The 16,444-nt window shown below is 43.0% G+C and overlaps 1 protein-coding gene across 1 annotated transcript in view; it reads right to left on the bottom strand.

Moving 5' to 3' along the window:
* The window catches only part of man1a2 (mannosidase, alpha, class 1A, member 2), a 227,906-nt gene that overhangs the window by 68,013 nt on the left and 143,449 nt on the right, over nt 1–16,444 (bottom strand). Inside the window, exon 5 of the mRNA XM_056289332.1 lies at nt 13,718–13,836. Within this exon, the coding sequence (XP_056145307.1) occupies nt 13,718–13,836 (119 nt within the window). The remainder of the gene's footprint in view (nt 1–13,717; nt 13,837–16,444) is intronic.

The raw sequence follows: 16,444 nt of genomic DNA, 5'->3' as shown, positions 1-16,444 counted from the left end.
AAGCTGCATGTGCCTGTCAAATGGACTTCCATGCACAGACATGTGCAGGTTACAGACCTGCAGTAACCAAAAACAGCAGGATGGTCCAGAACTGGACTTTGAACTTGGGGAGTCAGATGATGAGAGAAACGAGCAGTTTGATGAATGACAGTGTGATGATTCTGATGGTATTACTGTGGTAGTAGTCTATTGATGCACAGGATGTTGATTCTGGACTTGGTTACCCAGAGCTTGATAACAATAATGTAACCATATTGACATATACCCATTACCCTACCCATTACCATTACATATACCCACTAATGATATGGGATTACATGTATCATTGACTAAGTATATGTAAATGTCAATGTTGTTTAAAATATTAAAATAGTTCATTACCTCACTATGGTATTCCTTTTTATCATGTATTTTGATTGTGTATTTAAACAAATGTATAGAGACCAGTTTGTGACCTAACTGGCTTTGGTCTAGTTCTCATTTAAGGCTCACAATCACCTCACACAATGAAATAGTATGGGTATATTATACATTTCCTGAATCTTTACAGTCCTGTGAGTATTCCAGTTTTTGTGTTTTGTGTCCCTGATATTCCTAGATGCCACAGGGCTAAAAGAAAGTATATAGTTTAGGCGAAAATTGCAGAAAGATGTGTGTTATTGACGGGTTGAAGAGCTCAAGTGACCTCTATATTTGTGAGAAATATCCACAACAGGGCTTGAATGAAAGCTAAGAAGGTCCCCTTCAAAATGATACCAAAGACAATATTATAGAACATTGAAAAATGTCCTGACCATGAGGCTAAACCAGGATATGCACCAGCGTCTAAAATGCAATTTAGTTTAGCGGGTGGTTAACTTCATGAGCTGATAACTGTGATACAGCTGCCACTCAGGAATGGTTATCATACCAAAATATCATCTACAGACATGGATCCTTTCAAAAATTATAAGTAAGTTTTGCCACCTTGAGTGTACCGAAATATCGTCTGGCCCATGGACTAAAGCCTCTGATGAAGGTACTTAACAGACATCACAGATTGTTTGGCATTTTCTCACACTGAGACTGAAAATCTGAAATCAGGACTTCTCAGGCAAATCCACGACTGATACTGCATCCAGGCCAGTCTGTGTATGACATCAATTTACAGTAAATGCACAGTGGAGAGACGGGAGAAGCAATTTTTTATGCCATCGACAACAATGTTTATATTTTTATTCTTATATGGATAATTGTGTTGATTTAGGCATACTGTTAGCTCCTCTAGAGTGATCAGTGGATGTACAGTTGCAGCCAGTGCAAAAAAAAAAAAAATCAACCTTCCTCCAGTTATCCTGTATTAGCAATGCATATTATGCCCCTTACATGCATTTCGCCTGCATCTGTAATGCAAACAACTCTTTCTTGTATGCTAAACAACCAAGTTAGTATACATCCATCCATCAATTATCTAAGCCACTTATCCGAATTCAGGTCATGGGATGCTGGAGCCTATCCCAGCAGACACTGGGTGACAGGCGGGGAGACACCCTGGACAGGCTGCCAGACCATCACAGGGCCGACACACACATACACCTAGGGACAATTTAGTATGGCTGACTCAACTGACCTACATGTCTTTGAACTGCAGGTGGAAACCGGAGCACCCGGAGGAAACCCACACAGACATGAGGAGAACATGCAAACTCCACACAAAGGATGACCGGAGATGACCCCCCAAGGTTGGACAACCCCGAGGTTCAAACCCCGGACCTTCTTGCTGTGAGGCGACAGTGCCAGACACTGCACTACTGTGCCACCCAGTTAGTGTACAGTATGAGAAAAACTCAATTTTGTGATTCAATTAAGCACCATACTATTCCCCCTTTACTTTTGATGCCTGAAAAGAGAAAAAGGCTTTTTTTTTTTAATTGAACCATTTCTTCTCTGGGTCTGAGCAAAAGAGCAGCGGTGGCTCAGCAGACACACAATAATAAGTGGGCTTGTAAAATGGCAACTATACTGATGACAGGATGTAGGGATGGGTGGGCGTAATAACAAAGTGAGCGATGAGAGACAGGGGAGAACTCATAAAGAGGAAGGCCACCTCCAATTGGAAGCATCGATCCATCTCTGTCCATCTTTCCGTACTCTCTGACTCTGTACAACCCTGCAGTAGGAGCTTGGGGCCCTGGAGGCAGCAGTGCTGTATAAAACCAGGGCTGTAAAAATGCCACACAAGGGGAGAGAGGTATGATGCAACCATGCGATTGGAGGATAACGGGAGTGCCGCTCTAACATATAGCTGTTAGTATCTTGTTCTTTCTCAGAGTTTAGCGCTGTGTTTAAATGAATTACATTGTGGTCAAATCAATTAAAATGGTGGAACAACCTTCGAAATTGTGTGGGGGCTGCAGAATTGCCTCCAGCCTTCTGTAGCAACTTGAAAACTCCTCATTTCAAGGATTACTTACAGCCTCCCCCCTGAATCACAATTACCCCCACATCTTCCTTTCACAACTTTTCAAGCAATTCTCAAAACACGTTTTTCAAAAAGGCCTTTTTTAGAATATTTAGTTTCATGTTTTTATTTAATGTTCATTTTTAGCTTCATTTATTTTATTTCTTGTAACGTATGATGGTTTTATTGTTTATACATTTTATTTCATGTTTTCAGATTATTGTAAATTATTTTATAAAGCACTTTGTATTAGGCATTTAAAAAAAGCATTTCTAAATAAAGTTTTTTTAAAATCAGCTTTCATCTTTAAGTGTAAGAAAATGTCCTTGTACCTTCCTGCTTCACTGTTCTGTTGCGTCACACGGAGTCATTGTGAAGTCTCAGAGATAATTTGTCAGATTAGATTAAAATCAAATAAAATGAGATGAAACATAAATAATCCCCCACTGGGAAATTTCACTGTTGATGCAATTTTTGAGAAAAAAAGAAAAAAGTAATAATAATAATAACAACAATAATAATAATAATAATAATGCTGGGCAGCATCAACCTTTTTTTGTAGTATACTACATGTACTTTTGTAAGCAGAAGTAGTAGAGCAGAAATGATAGATTCCCTAGATTATTAATCTTAGTTAATATTGTTATGCAATGATAAACCAATCTAGTTATTTGTGTTAAAATTAAACAGATAAATGACTGAAGATAAAGACGGCAAACGATTGAAAACAGTTTCCAGTGTGTTAATGTGTGGGTTGTGGCAACACCTTTCCTCAGAAAAGGACAATAAAGAATCTGTGTTTTGTCCCATCAGGAACCAGGTACTTTCAGCACCATTAAAACCCTACATTTTAATCTTCCTCTTAAGTGGCTTTCCCATGATCTGCGCAAAGCGTCAACGCCAGGTTGGGAGTGGCCGTTCACATGACCAGCGTCAGTGCCAGGAGCGGCGGTGGTCATTACATCCACACTGTTGAGTCTTTAAAATGACAGCATTCAGGAAAGAATAGAGTGGAGTTCAAATTTCAGACCACAGCCCACATCAGCCAGTGGTCGTAGCTAACCACGTTGCCAATTAGCACAGCCATAGAAGTGAATATAGACTGGCTGCATACAAAAACGTAATTATTTAAAACTGTAAACCAACCTGGGTAGTCCCATCCGTAAACTGACATCATTCCACGCCACGGACTTTTTAGCCAGATCGTGGTATGATTTAAGGGTCATGTTATATACAAACTAATTCGGGATACCCCGACACACATAGTACAAGTTTCTCCTCCTTTATTTTTTTCTTTTATTTCACGGCTATAGCAAACTGTTTGGTGACTGGTTGTGCGTCGCAGAGGTCAACGTCGCAAAGGTCAGAGTTGAGTATAGTCAAACTTTGAGCGCAGTGTCAGGTTGTCTCCCAGCGTCTGCACCCGGGGCGGCGGCGAGGCTTGCCACATGGGAAATGAATGGCAGTGTCAGCACCAAGCATTTTAGTCGCTGATCATGTGAAGGGCCCTTTATTGAATGATTGATGTGTGTGTGTGTGTGTGTGTGTGTGTGTGAGAGAGAGAGAGAGAGAGAGAGAGAGAGAGAGAGATAGAGACAGAGAGCGAGAGAGAGAGAGAGAAACACTGAATTCATGTAGTATATGTAATTACTCAATTTTAGCCTATCCTTTGACGGTCCTTCAGATTAAAAGGCAAAACAACTGAAAAAACTTAGCACACATGTTGACTTGGCTAGAACATTCAATCCCTCTGCAACAACTTGTCATTTTACGTGACAAGCGAGTGGACTGTGTCTGATCTGAGGGAGAGTCTTTCACCATCAGTGAAAGGCTATGGAGATGGGGTGCAGTAGGGTTGGATGGGATGGGGGGGGTTGTATGGTAGAGAAGTGGGTGGCTTTTGTCATGACGAACATGACAGATCATACTGCATGGATCACAGAAGAGACTGTCATGAAAAAAAGGGGGTGTCATGTAATTCAAGTAGCCGACCTCCCTTTCTTGCCCCTCAGCCCAGTTTCATACTCCAGTCCCTTTGATGTGAACCCTTTCAAGATTTGTTACATTAAAGGAGAAAGAGAGGGGGGAAAGAAAGAAAAAGAACCCATGCATTGCATCCATGTTCAGTAGCTTCAAATTAAATTTAGCCCCCTTGTATGATCATTTTACACTGAACCAGGTGTATTCAATGCTCACAGAAATCCACTTGATAGCTCAGTAGGTGAGAACGCCAGCTTTCCCGCCAGAGATCAGGGGTTCAAATCCTGGTTGGGACGAGTCTCCAGTAAGGGTCCGTCAATTAGACTCCTATTGCTATACAAGCCACCTACATCTCAGATGTTTTTTTCTTTTTATAACTACTTTATTAATCACCGTGGGGAATTGTTTTCTCTGCATTTAACCCATCCTAGTAGGAGCAGTGGGCAGCCGCTGTGCAGAACCCAGGGATCAACTCCAGTTCTTCTTGCCATGCCTCAGTCAGGGGCACAGATCGGAGTATTAATCCTAACATGCTGTCTTTTTGATGGTGAGGGAAACTGGAGCACCCGGACAAAACCCACCGCAGACACGGGGAGAACATGCAAACTCCACACAGAGGACGACCTGGGATGACCCCCAAGATTGGACAACCCCAGGGTTCAAACCCAGAACCTTCTTGATGTGAGGCGACAATGCTAACCACTGGGCCACCGTGCTGCACAGATGTCCATCGCTTTGGATAAAAGCATCTGCTAAATGAAATTGTAATTGTAAATCGGGGCTGCGTTCCAATAGGAGGGACTGGAAAGGTTAATCCCATCAATGGCAGCGTGAATGGAGCCAAATACAAACAAATCCTTGACAATCTGTTTGCGTCTCCAAGAAATCTGCGTTTAGGACAAACTCACATTCCAACAGGACAATGACCCAAAGCACACAGCAAAACCTACAAAGGAATGTCCAGGAGAGGTATCAGTCAATTCACTGGAATTAGATTTCAGTTTGAAGATGTCTCAACTTTCATCCAGATGGCTTATTCAGTTCTGACACTGGGTGGAGTAACCTCACTACTTATCCCCATGGTAGTGCCATAAGTCTTTTTGGAAGAGGACCTGAGTGAGGACAACCATTAAGAGCACACACTCTTTTGGCTTGCTCTGAACATGACATCCCTCACTTGAGTTCCCTGAACTGGGCCAGAGGTGACCCAGGCTGTGACTGCTCCTTCTCTCCCTCCGCCAGGATGGCAAGTCAGGCGAACCACCCAGGCAGTGTTTTTACGGCAGTGTAATAAGCCATGGACAAATTATGCCATAACCCTGTGCCCTTATTCAGAGAGGGTTGTTCTAGTTTAACATACTCAGCCTTTTTGACTCCTCTTTTGAACCATCCGTCCTCCATGTCTAGAACACATATGTCCTAGTCCTCAAAACTGTGGTTCTTTTCTCGTAAATGAGTGTAAACCGCTGAACCTGCCCCCGAGAGGTTTTTGCTCCCCTGTGCTGTGCCATGTGTTTGTGTAGTGGCTGCTTGGTCTCATGTACAAATCAGTGTGCCATGTTCTCCAACTAGAGAACTTGTCAAGTCATGTAGTGTGTACCAGGCTTTCGTGTTTATGGTTCAAGAGCTGGGTGTAACTAGGGAGAAAAACGCTTTTCAATGCTCTAAAATTTGGAGACCAAACAGAAATAAAATGTGAAAAAATTTGAAGGAGGGTGAATTATCTTTGGAGGCCCTGCTACTTTACATAACCACCAAATTTGGTGATAAAGTTTGTCTTTGAATAAATTAAAGAAAAAAAAGTTTGGGAGTACAGAACACTTGGCCCAGCATTATTACACCAGGTTAATATAATCATGCTGGGGCGTACTCTTTGACTGCAAGCGCTAATCTATCTCTCCATCTTCACATCGACTCTGATCAAATCCCTCTTTAACTGACTTTATTAATGCCTCAGTGAGTGGAGTCCATTAATTTAGTGGATCCTTTGAGCTGGCGCACATCTACTGCAGAGACATCCATCATCTTTCAGCTGGGATCCGGGACCCTGTTGAGTCTAACAATGACTCGCAACTTGGTATGGCAGCATTTTAATCATTCATTATAACAAGGGCACGTGGGTGGGTGGGTAGTAAGGTAGCAGGGTCACTCATGTACATGAGCATATATGTACATGTATAAAGATGTGGGAGAATACAAGAACAAGAGCTGACCTTTTTTTGTTTGTTTGTTTTTCAGACAGGGGTGTTTGAAATAAAACCACAATGCTTAATCCTAAAGCACGTTATCATTACTTCATTACTTCATACAAGCAGTAGTTTAATGTGGAACTGAGCTCAGCAAACGCATGTTAAGTGATATGTGCTCATATGTGTGCACACGCAGTCGACGTGATTAAACCTGAGTAAAAATGATGGCTTTAATCTCGTAGGTAATTGAGAAACAGGAATATGCCCTTACTCCAGCCTGGGAGCAATGACAACACAGCCTACACTCTGGCGCTGCAATGGTGTTTAGTGATTTTCACTAAGGCCTGCTTAATAACAATGTAAATTACCATACCTGGCAACAGCAGGTTTGAAAAATGCTGCTCCATGTGAGCTGAAAAATTATCTGTTTTGTGAGTGTGGAAGGCAAAAGCTGGAGTAATGCTGTGGTGATATCACTAAGATTTAGCCTAGGCTACTATCTTAAACTCATGTGTCTGTCTTGCAGTGGTTGGTGGTTAATGCCTAAATCTTTTGCCTAATGCAGGCAGGTACTGAACCATCAAACTAAACCAAAGGGCTCTTTCTCTGTTTCATATTGCTCTACTTTTATCCATTCGTCTCTGCATCATCTCCCTTTTTTGCCCTGCCAGCTCTCCCTCTCTTGCTTAATTCCTCTACCTCTCTGTTTCCCTCCCTGCATCCCTTTCTTTTTCCATTTTCCTGGCTATTTCTTTCTCCCTTCATCCCTTCCTCTCTATCCTTCAGCCTGTCTGTGTGTCTCGCTCTCCATCCTCAGTCTTCATTTCATGTGTCGTGCTCTCTTTCAACCCATTCCCTCTCTTTCTCCACCTTCTTTTCTGCCACGCCCCGTCCATCCCTGATTTTTCATCTGTCCATCCCAAAATCTGTTTCTATCTCTCTCTCCTCCTATTGCCCCTTTTGCTCCACTCTTTCAGTCCCACTCTCCTTTTTCCTCCCTTCTTCTCTTCGTCTATCTCTTTGTGACCACAGTGATCTAGAGGTTAATTAGCTGTCTGAGTGTCAACCTGTCACATCCATTCAGATCCCCTCAGCCACCTCACTGGCTTCTCTGTCATTTCCTCTGCGGGGTACTAACAAGCCTTGGGGGGGGGGGGGAGAGAGAGAGAGAGAGAGAGAGAGAGAGAGAAGGCAACATAAAAAAGAGGGGCTAGTTGACTGGAAATAGGGCTGATGATGGATACAGAAGGATAGAGACAGAAGGATAGAGAAGTGATAACAGAGAGAGAGAGGGCAAGGTGAAGCATTGATCTGAAGGACAGACTGATGGGTAGGCTAGACAGACAGAAGGCAGAGAGTGGGGGGTGGAGGACAGAGACTGAGAAAGGGGCGTGAGGATGGGTTGAGAATGGGGAGAGGGATGACTAAATGTGATGAAGGAGGAGAGAAAGAAGACCTTAAACTAGAGGGTAGAGAGCAAAGAAGGGGACTGTAAAACCAGAGGGAAAGAGAGAGGGAGAGACAGATTGTAAAACAAAGTTGTGGGGCAAATGAATGGCTAGTAAAGTGTGAAGGAGGGAGCGGGAAGGGATTTTAAAGTGAGGAGGAAGGGGGGGAGAGAGAGAGAGAGAGAGAGAGAGAGAGAGAGAGAGAGAGAGAGAGAGAGAGAGAGAGAGAGAGAGAGAGAGAGAGAGAGAGAGAGAGAGAGAGAGAGAGAGAGAGAGAGAGAGAGAGAGAGTGCAAGTCAGGAATCCAGGGAGGAACTGATTATGGCTAAAACGATAACCCAAATTGTTTTGCTTGATTATTACTTTAAAAGATTTGGCAATAACACTTCCAGGATTAGGCGTTACACTCACGCTAAAGCCACCCCTGCTAAAACCTTGTATGTATTCTTGGGTATTGTAGCACACTTTGGAGTACATCATTTCTCAATTGGCATATTCCACTGAAAAGGGCTAGACCTTCAGAATATTCTATTCTACCCTTGATGCAATTATGAGTTTAGTTGAAATGACCGGTCTAGAGAGAGGATGTCTGATAATATCTATTGTATTACTTCACTTAACACCCAGTGCCAGTTGGTCAGCCATTGGTCTAATCGAGGTTTAAAAAACAAAAACAAAAACAAAAAACAAGAATAATGCTGGAAACTTAGCCTATGGATGCAATAGCTATCCATATCAATCACAAATTCAGTTTGGTCCTATGTTAGTTAGTTTTGTCCTACACCATTATTTTAGCCACAAACAGAAGGAGGGTTGATGGGGGCAAGGCTTTGGCACTGGTTTGGAGACAGGAAGAAACAGGGGGACTCCCTATTTGTATGCCATTTCACCCAGGGGTTAACATTAGATTAAGATAAAGGTTAGGTTGAGATTAGGGCTCAAGCTCAGGTAAAGGGTTAAGGTTAAGTGGAGTGAAATGGCTTACAAAGAGGGAGTCCCAAGAAATAGGAGTGGTTAACCTGGCAAATGACAAACACCTGTATGTGATTAAAGAAGGTTGATTCAGTTCATCTGGATACGTTTATTGACAGATACGTTTCAGCACTCAGCTGACATCTTCAGTCCAAACTGACCGACTGCAGGTATCCCCACCCCTTATAAACAACTATGTATGTAATTAATTTCTCTGCTAATATATATATATATATATATATATATATATATATATATATATATATATATATATATATATATATATATATATATATATATATATATATATATAACTCAACACGGATACAGGAAATTTTTTTTAATGCACAGCAGTACAGGCCTGTTTCGTGCGTCTTGCACTCATCTGTGTTGATATATTCCACTCCTCATTAGTCGAGCACTCAACACCATTGACGGTTTCGGAAAAAACATATATATTGTGGCGGACACTAGGGGCTATGCCTCTCACCCAGCAGGACTGTGGGCGTAGGGAGTGTGTCACGCTTGATAGGCTTAAACCGGCGCACAGGGTGGCAGGCGAAGTTGTGTTTCTGGCCCAGGTTCCCCGTCGGGGTCGTCCTCCTTCCAGGACCCCGGCAGTGTCTTCACGGGTTCAGCATTCAGCTTCTCAGCCGGCATTGGACTGTATTTCACCTACTGTTTCGGCTGAAGGATGGCGCAGCCGTTATGGCAGGCTGCTTAAGCCTCCAGTGAGACACTAATTTTCTTTCCAGGAGTCCCTTCTGGGTGTTCGGGGGGGGGGGGGGGGGGGGCTGTGTGGCGGACACTAGGGGCTATGTCTCTCACCCAGCAGGACTGTGAGCTGGGGGCATGGTTTAGGTTCCCGGGCTCGCCGGTGCAGGGTTGTTCCTGCTGCAGTTGGTTTTTGGAGTTGAGGAATAAACATCAAACTTGCCTTTGTCTGCTGTGTTTTTCCTCATCCTACCACAATATATATACAGTGCTGCTTGAAAGTTTGTGAACCCTCCAGACAGGGTCACTGTTTTTGTAAAAAACATTAAAATAAGCTTATTACACATACATCCAAATCCCAATTTGTAAAGCACACCTTCCAAATAATGGACACACACACAAAAAGAGATATATTTTCCTTATTTAATTCAACAAAGGTGGTTTATTTCACAAAAACTGAAAATTTAACATGTGCAAAAGTATGTGAACCCTTGTATTAGTAGCTTGAGGCTCCTCCTTTTGCAACCATTACTTCAACCAAACGTCTTCTGTAACCACTAACCAGTCACTCGCATCTGCTTATGGGGATTTTTGCCCACTCCTCCTTGCAGAACTCAGCCAGTTGAGAGAGGTTGGAGGGACATCTGGTATGTACCAACTTCTTCAGGTCTTGCCACAACATTTCAATTGGATTAAGGTCCGGACTTTGACTGGGCCAATCCAGAGTACGAATCCTCTTTCTCTGAAGCCATGCCTTTGTAGTTTTGCTGGAATGCTTTGGGTCATTGTCTTGTTGCATAATCCATTTTCGTCCCAGCTTCAACTCCCTGACCGATGGCAGGAGATTCTGGTCAAGAATTTGTTGATATGCCGGAGAATTCATGGTTCCTTGGATAATATGGAGTCGTCCAGGTCCAGAAGCAGAAAAGGCGCCCCAGACCTTCACACTTCCACCACCATGCTTCACTGTTGGGAGGAGGTTCTTTTCTTCATATGCAGTGTTGGCTTTTCTCCAAACATGTTGGTTTTGATTGTGACCAAATAATTCTATTTTGGACTCGTCTGTCCAGAGAATGGACTTCCAGAAGGCCTCTGGTTTGTCCAAGTGCTCTCTGGCAAAGTTGAAATGGGCAGCTTTGTTCTTTTTTGAGAGCAGAGGCTTCCTTCTAGCAACCCTCCCATGAATGTCATGGCGATTCAATTTTCGTCTGATTGTAGATGCATGCACATTTGTCCCAGATGCTATCAGAGAGGTCTGCAACTCTCTAGAGGTGATGTGTGGGTTGGCCTTTACCTGATGTATTATTTTTCTGGTGCTTCTGGGTGATAGTTTTGATGGGCGTCCACTTCTAGGCAGAGTTGCTGTCATGTTGACGGCCCTCCATTTGTAAATTATATGTCTTACAGTGGATGGATGGAGCTGGAATCTTTTGGAGATGGTCTTATATCCCTCCCCAGACTGATGGGCTGTCACGACCCTCTTCTTCATGTCCTCGGATATCACCTTTGCTCTCGGCATTGTTGATTTGTATGGGACCACAGTGGTTTGGTTGGTTTCCTCTCTCTTTTAATCCGTGCAGGCCAAACCCTTTCCCAAAGATGTCTCATTTCATTGGTCTGCTTAAATGATTAATTAAGCACCCAAATGTGTTTCACCCAAGTCTGTTACCTGCTTGACTTAACCAATGCAGCTGGAGGTTCACTTACTTTTGCACATACACTAATTCCATGTTTCATGTAGTTTTTGGGCTACTAAAACAAGTCCCACTAAACAAGTAGATGCAATTGATAAACATATATCTGACATTTCATATATAAAAACTGGTGATGATAAAATAAGAAAATCATGGTAAAACAACAGAAACATCTAAACTGCTCAAGCGGTTCACATACTTTCAAGCAACACTGTATATATATATATATGTAATTAAAAAAAATTTTCCCCAATTGTACCTGGCCAATCACCCCGCTCTCTGAGCCGTCCCAGTCACTGCTCCTCCCCCTCTGCCGATCCGAGGAGGGCTGCAGAATACCACATGCCTCCTCCAATACATGTGGAGTCACCAGTCACTTCTTTTCACCTGACAGTAAGGAGTTTCACCAGAGGGACAGTGTGTGGGAGGATCAGGCTATTCCCCACAGTTCCCCCTCCTCCCCGAACAGGAGCCCCGACCAACCAGAGGAGGCGCTAGTGCAGCGACCAGGGCACATACCTACATCTGGCTTTCCACCTCCAGACACAGCCAATTGTGTTTGTAGGGACGCCCGACCAAGGCGGAGGTAACATGGGGATTCGAACTGGCATTCCCTGTGTTGGTAGGCAACAGAATAGACCGCTATGCTACCCGTACACCCCATCTGCTAATGCTTTTGAGTGAGTTTAAGCAGTCAGTAAGATAAGGCCTGTAAAGTCTGACTTTCTGGTGTATGTTAAATAATATGAAATGTTTTTAAGACTTGCTTTCAACCTCTGCAAAGGGATCATTGAAGGGCAATTTTGCCATCATTATAGTCGACGTCAATCTTGATTGTTACATGAATTTATAGAAGCAAAAATCGATCATATATACCCAATACTGGCAGAAGAAAATGCGATTTTTCTGCTGATAGGCAAGTTCTGACTAGATTCAGCCATTCCTACAGTACCCAGACTTTATACTGTGAGCACTGCAGTCAGAGATGCAGCTCCCCTTTTGGTCCTGTTGCTCCATTTCATGTAACTCCTCTCCACTGTACTCTGACTCATACAAGTATGGTTGAAAGGCAGACTCTGCCAAAGCATAACTATGCCCTCATCCATCATGTCCTCTACTGTTACATCTTGGCAGACCATTTCTGCTTTTTGTATTTCGCATTTTAAAATGATCACACTCTACATGACAGAGTCTGTAGGCGAATGTGTGGTTAGCAACTTTTCCTGGTTGATGATGGACTCCTGCCCGCTGTGCCTTGTTCCTGGAAGCGTGACCAAGAATTGAGGAAGGGAAATAAATGACTTGTATTTCTAATTATATTAAAATTGCCAGGCAAATTTTCAACCTATCCACAGCATTCCCCAGTGACAAAGACTGAGTAGAAAGCCACTGTGCCGCTTCATAGTGGGCATTACTGAAAACTCATGCATGGATATTAAGTTGAAAAATGCCTAAGTTTTTCTTTGAAGACTGTGGACTTCCCCTGAAAAGGGGAATGGGTACTAATTGAATGCTGGGCTTTGATGAACTAATTTTTCTAATTGCTGTTCTCAATATACCCCTCCACTAACGAGCCTGACTGCTGTTACACAGAGAAATGGGAATCTACATTGGAAATGACACTAGGGAGTTTTCTGTAGCCCCAAACCATGGAATCCTGTAGAAACCTGAAAGAACACATTCTTAAGCTGGAGGGTAGGCTAGTGAAGCTAAGCTAATTAGATACTAGCGCTACTAATAAGTGAATGAATGAATGACACTAATGAATGAATGAACACACAGTAGGAATGAATGGAGCAGAGCTCGAACACAACACAGACAGTTTGTGTGTGTTCCCTTCTGCATGTTTTTTATTCCTTTATAAGCCCCGTAGCCAACAGTGGCCTCCCTGCCTGCCTCGTTACCATGGCTTCCAGTTTGTTTCCTAGCTATCGTAGCATGTGGCATCGCACCCCGCGACTGCCTGCACAGTTACTTCAATGGGAGACCGTCATAAGTGGCAGCGATGGGGTTTTAGAAAACCCCATGATCACATATGAAAGAAAACATGATCAAAATAAAGCCTACTAGATACCGTGCCTCTGGTAAATCTGTTTCTTATTGTTTTTGATGAGCTCATTCAGTATCACATTGTTATCTTTAATTATCCTTGGTTATAACTGCTTTGAGCCCCTGAGCTTCTGTAAAACTCTCATCGATAAACTTGTTTCACAGTAAATTAAGTTGACCAGTCTCCTTTAAAAACTGGAAGGGTCAAATACAAAGACTGGAAGTACTTACCACACTGAAGTCCAGGTTCTGTTCAATCCACTCCTGGCCATCTTTGAACTCCTCGTGTAAGCCCATGATGTACAGGGTGTCTAAAGCATCCACAATGGTTGCACCCATCTGGGAATTGCCTACATCAGACACACAATAGGAAGAAAAATAGCAAATGAAATAAAAACCCAACTAAGTTGGGGGTTTTTTTGTTTTTGTTTTTTTGCCAAATGATGTCACAATATGTCACTTGGCAGACAGAAAACAAAACAAACTGTTTCACTGCTGAGATACAGAAATGATTGAGAACCACAGCAGGTGTTTTCCCACATGCTATCCCTGTTGCAAACAGAGATAAGATTGAAAATCTGTGAATTTTCAATTTAAGAACAGGTTGTCTCCTACCCATCTGGAAATTACCTGTCCAGAATGCTGAACAAAAGACTATAAGTTGAGGACTTTAGGAAAAGACAGACATTTGTTACTTCTACAAACAGGCATTTTCAATTTAGCAAAATACTGAGGGCTCTATTTGTACAGTATATGCAATCCAAAGCATTTTGGCAATAAATCAGACAGCATTGTTTGCATTTAAAAATAACTGTTCACATGTTTTAATTAACAAAATGCCCTCAGGCGTGAAATTTGTAGAAACATTTGTAAATGTTTTTTTCCCCCCTTTTCTCCCCAATTGTATCCGGCCAATTACCCCACTCTTCCGAGCCGTCCCGATCGCTGCTCCATCCCTCTGCCGATCCGGGGAGGGCTGCAGACTACCATATGCCTCCTCCGATACATGTGGAGTCGCCAACTGCTTCTTTTCACCTGACAGTGAGGAGTTTCGCCAGGGGGACGTAGTGCGTGGGAGGCTCACGCTATTCCCCCCAATTCCCCCTCCGCCCCCTGAACAGTTGTCCCGACCAACCAGAGGAAGCGCTAGTGCAGCGACCAGGACATATACCCACATCCAGCTTCACACCAGCAGACACGGCCAATTGTGCCAGTAGGGATGTCCAACCAAGCCGGAGGTAACATGGGGATTCGAACCGGCGGTCCCCGTGTTGGTAAGCAACAGAATAGACCACTATGCTATCCAGGCGTCCCATTTGTAAATGTTTTTGATAGGAAAATACTGGTTTATGCCATTACTTTGGGAAATATGCATTAATGTGGTTAGGTATGAGTATTTCAAAAAATGAGGCAAAACCAGCATGATGTGATTCAAAGCTTGTGTCACTGGGTTGAGGGATCTCAGGTAGTTTTCAATCCAAAATCTGGTGGTAAAAACATAATGTAAGAACCTTAGCAAATAAATAAAAACCTTGCAATACATGCACTGCAGAATTTAATGACCCGATCCGTGTGTGGCATTGTGACGCGGGGGGGGGGGGGGGGTTACATAACCACGGGTTGTACACAGTAGTTGTGGACCTTGGTTACAGTAAAGGAGTGCACTGTGTAATCAGGGGTCCAGTGGCTGGCCTTCACCTGTGCCTCTTTCCATACGACTCCTCCTTCTCACTCACATTCTCTCCATGACACCGACTGTCTTCACACACAACAAACACACTCTCATGTGCTTATCTGTGACTGATCTCTCTCTCGGATAATTCATCTTAAACTTGCTCTCTCATCCTCAGGCCAGCTTCACCTTTGCTGTCTGAAAGGAGGGCACATGGTGTGGCCGGCAGCTTCATTAAATCACGTCTGACAGGCAAATCACTCACTCCTCTCTCCTGTCCTCTCCTCTCCCTGTCCCTCCGTCCACTGCCCTCAAAGTCACCACGGTGCCAAAAAAAAAAGAGAAGTGGTGAAGCAGATTGGGCATGTAGTGGGAAACAGCGAAATTAGAAAATTAAGGAGAGGAGCAGAGAGCAAAAGAAAGACTGAAAAACTGACGGAACACAGAAAAGTGAGAGAAGGTAGCAGAAACCAAGAAAGCGAGCGTGTGGGTAGTTGAAAAAGGATGAGCAGGAAAGTGTAGAAGAAAGACAGCGGGGAAAGGAAGTGCAAGAGGGTTGTAGACACGGTGAGAAAGGGGCAAAAAAAAAAAATACAGAGAAGAGAGGCATGAACTTGCAGCAGACTGTTGTATTGCTTTCACAACCAGAGTTTTTAAAAGACTGTGCCGAAGGTAGCTACTGGCCTATCCCTCATTTGTCTCTGGTAGTCATTTGTATCATAGAAATTACTTAAATCGATACTTCTACACAATCACAGAGCTTGACAACACTGTTGAGAAGGTAATACTGACTCTCCCTTGTGCTAGAAATCCCACATTTTGAAATAACCCATAACCAGCAAAGCATAGCAATTCACATTGTCTCGACATCTTGTCATAGGAACCACAAACATGGTGTGCAGTCTAATGACTGAGTTACCTGGAGTAAGGCGTAGTCCCACCTCCAATGGCGAACACAGTGTTTATACGGCTATACTGGCAAGATTCTAGGTGAAAATGTTTCTAAGTCGGTGTGGCAAAGCATGCAGTTAGTGAGAGAGTTAACTGCCCCTGGATAAACAAAAGGCTTCAATGAAAATATGTTGTTTGCTGACTTAATCAATAAGACTATACTTTCATCTATACTATTTACTTGTTTAAGACCATTATTTCTATGATTTGCAATTTTTTTTTATATATGAAAAGTTTATTACTTTTATGTGTGTATCCAAAAGGATGTAGGTGCTTTTGTTTCATTAAAAGCTTGTCTAAATAGACCTCGAGGGTAGCGTACAATTGCCAGTAAC

This window comes from Lampris incognitus, chromosome 11, assembly GCF_029633865.1.
Source record: "Lampris incognitus isolate fLamInc1 chromosome 11, fLamInc1.hap2, whole genome shotgun sequence".
NCBI classification, from domain to species: Eukaryota; Metazoa; Chordata; class Actinopteri; order Lampriformes; family Lampridae; genus Lampris; species Lampris incognitus.
The sequence above is the reverse complement of the archived record's forward strand: the minus strand, read 5'-3'. Positions and strand labels throughout refer to the sequence as shown.